The following is a 3,585-nucleotide window of genomic DNA, read 5'->3' on the forward strand; positions in this document are numbered from 1 at the left end:
CAACCCACCTATCATTCCACTCTCTGATGAAAATTACATATTACACCTCCTACATGTAATAAGATTTACAAGGGGAAGGGAGGAGGGGGGGGGGGCTTCCACAGAAACTATTGTGGTAAACCACAACTAGGAGCAAGCTTTTCTGAGCGAGATGTTGCTGCAGAAGTAGCGCAACTACTTGCTGCTAATCGTTCACGCAAAGGGATAGGTGGGACCCAGCAGACACATGGGTAATTAAAAAGAGCTCCAATAAGAAAAGCTCGCTCCTAGCTGTGTCACACTATAGAAGATGCACTCTATGAATAAATGGAGACAAAGATTCATTGTAAAAGTACTTACTTCTCGGTTCCATGAGATAACCAACAGGGGCTAGATGAATACCATCAACTGTATTATTGTCATGTATGGTTAATCTCAAAACTTCACAAACTGGTAATTTTTGAATATTACTGTATGACATAACAACCAGTTTACAATCCTGAAAAATATTAGACCAATAATTAATTGATTCTTGAGAAGAAAAGAAAAGCTAAGAATTTAACCAATGTACCAGTAAGTGGTCATATCAGGCTCAAAATGTTAAATGCTTCGCAAGCATTCAAAAAATAACAACAAAAGTTAGGAAATAAAAATTACCTCACTGAAATCAACATTATATGAATAGCCAGGCTGAGTCAAGAGCCGTATTTCACCAGGTTGTCTCAAGGAAACAACATACAAATGTTTCTCAAGAGGGTTTTCCCTTAAGCCAAGGAAAAACACAAGATCATTTTCGGAATCCACCCACAGTTGTTGGCCAAGAACTTCCCAATCACCACTAGTTAGAGGGATTTGGCTGCCATTTGATGGAACTTGACCTGATGAAAATAATTAATAATAAGTGAAGGAAATTTATACCATTTAATTAAATACAGTATACTGGTACAGAAAAGATTACCTGTAGTTGCCTCAAAAGCTTCTTCAATTCCATTTGCCACTCCTAATAGTGGGACTGTGTATAAATACAGGTGCCTAAAGCCTGTATCTTCATTTACACAAATAAATTTAACTTCATTTGGCTTTGTTTTGGGGAAAAAGTGCAACAGATTATTCACATTTATCCAAAGGTCTGATTCTTGACTACATAATGTATGAACCAATGGCTTCTTCTTGACATAATTTAAATGGTTAATAGGTGGGGAGTTTGAATTTGACAGGTAAGAGGGTGATTGTGGAGATAGTGTAAAAGAAGCTGGGGATACAGCTGGTGATGACACTTCAACAAAGTACTGAGCAGATATCAGAACTAGTTCAAGATGTTGTTGTTTTCGATCTAGAAGCTGCACCCAAATGCTATATTTAAAAACACAAACAAAAAACAACAACAAAGCATTAGGATAAGTAGTACAAGCTAAAGTAACTCAATTTGTGAAGATAGTGAAGACATTGATTTCTTACAAATCAGACTCAGGTGTCCACCCAACTCTAACGAGATACTCCATCCAAGGAAAGAGGATACTTAATGGAGTTATCATTTCTAATTCTCTAACATCAATAATTTGACAAGTGCTAGAAACTTTGAATTCAAGGAGCTTCAAAGTTGATTTGGCATTAGGGGTTCCGGCTCTTGGAAACCTGGAAAGTAAGTATGAAAATCAACTGATGTTGGCAAAACTAAGGACTAGAACTAGGATATATCTGCAATCAGCATGCAAACCTGAATTCTTCAATATCTCCATTATTGTGCAAATAAGTAGGGAAACCATATATTTTAACTTCACTCTCATCGACTTCTTCATAGGCAATGCGATACACATCATCTTTAAAAGATTAAAAAAAAGAAAGAGGAGGATTTCAGTGATGAATAAATAAACTGTGAGGCAGCGGTAAAAAGTGAATGTAAATAGTACCATTAGTGGTAGGTTGCCACCAAAATCCTTGGTACCGACAAAATTCTTCTTGTATTACATAAGAGGGAATTCCAGCAGACAGTGGATCATCCACGATGCTTCCGGTGTTCTTGTGAGCAAAAGTTAACCGCTGAGTGTCTCCTGCATAAATTTACAATTGATAGTCTTTTTTGTTTTGTTTTTTGTCCTTACATCAAAACTAAGGCGTTACACTGGGAATAAGAACTAATGAACAAAAAAGGATATAGAAATATTTACCTGTCACTGTATGAGCCACATAAATATCTTGATTATTTATGAAAGCAACAAGATCAGAATTTGAGGGACATATTTGTGGATTAAGCTTAGCTCCTATAAGATTTATTCTGATCTCGGTTGGAAATAATCTTCCATTCTGCAAGAAACAATTAACGTCAAACTTAACTAAACACCTTGTCATTATGGATTGAAGTTCACATCAAGAAAGCCAAAATAAAAAAAATATACAAATACTACACCCCTCTTGTTACTTATTAAATTAAAGCTGAAAAACAAAACCAAAAAAAACTCACCGAAAATCCAGTATCCAAACATTGAAAGAGGTTACTAGCTGCAGGAAAAATAAGTTTGCCTGTTGTTGAATGCAATTCATAGCTAGTGATTCCCCATGATGGTGATTGTCTTTTCCTTTCCCACATTAATAATTCCTCTCTAGACGGCTGTTTGAGACCAGATGTTGTGGACGGAAAATTTGATTCAAGTAATTGATTAAGCTGAAGACGACGGGAAGAACTAGAACTGAAATTTAAACCTGTCAGAGTACTGCAACACATTAGACCAGAATTAAACAATCAGTGTTAAAGTTCTACCTTGTACTATCTGATGCACTGACATCAGTAAATAAAAGAGGAACTTCACTTCCATTCATATGATTTGGCAAGAAATATATTCTTGTTCTTCCATTTGGAAGAGATCGAAAGGTTATATTGCTTGGTACCATGGCATACAAGCCAGACAGTTGATGGCGCAGATCCCCAACAGCAACTTTCAATTCTCCCCATGTTTTCTTAGGTACTGACATTTTCAAGTCAAACAGCTGCAAAGTAAATATTCAAAAACGGTCTAAATAAAGTAGATACCTGAACAAAAAGAACACTATACTTGCAGCACAAACAATTAGAATATAATGTAGAGATGCAAATGTTTTTACCTTACTATAATTTAGTGCTTCAGCTTCTCGACAAAAGATACGGTATGATTACCAATCATAATGTCAACATTTACTTTGCACCAGATCAGAAAGTTTTTCCTCGCAGAATTAGAAACAGGTAGGGTTAGGATGATACCTACGCCCTACAGGGCCAAAATAACAGCTGTTCGATGGAGCATTCGAATAGCTCAAAAATAAGAATTGACAAGGCTGAAGAACATGATCTACTGACCTAAGAAATTCATTTGCATTTAGATAAAAATTCCTATAAGTTACTCTGAAAAACTAAAAATAAGACCAAGACGAGAATCACAAATATAAACACGTTATGGCGGGTTTACGATGGAGTTGGTGATTTCGGAACAGAACGAGATTTTAGCGGAACAGAACAAAATTTTCGGGTACGGAACGAAGGGTGTTCATGATGTTTCAGGGACGGAACCGAACGAAAGTGAGTTCCGTATCGCAGGGACGCCTCCTCATTGGCTGACCCTTCGTTCCGTTCCG

General features: G+C 36.6%; 1 protein-coding gene across 1 annotated transcript; it reads right to left on the reverse strand.

Moving 5' to 3' along the window:
- Nucleotides 1–339: 339 nt before the first annotated feature.
- Nucleotides 340–3,579, reverse strand: LOC113214537 (dipeptidyl peptidase 9; the record flags this gene model as incomplete). The annotated part of the gene is given in 10 exon segments (XM_052276904.1): nt 340–478; nt 637–857; nt 938–1,332; nt 1,438–1,614; nt 1,697–1,799; nt 1,890–2,030; nt 2,148–2,283; nt 2,441–2,666; nt 2,738–2,964; nt 3,079–3,579. Coding segments are annotated over 9 exon segments (1,750 nt in total), but the record flags the coding sequence as incomplete, so codon positions are not given.
- Between the last annotated feature and the right edge of the window lie 6 nt (nt 3,580–3,585).

This window comes from Frankliniella occidentalis, unplaced genomic scaffold (assembly GCF_000697945.3).
Source record: "Frankliniella occidentalis isolate FOCC.00 unplaced genomic scaffold, Focc_3.1 Scaffold4948, whole genome shotgun sequence".
Classification (NCBI taxonomy): domain Eukaryota; kingdom Metazoa; phylum Arthropoda; class Insecta; order Thysanoptera; family Thripidae; genus Frankliniella; species Frankliniella occidentalis.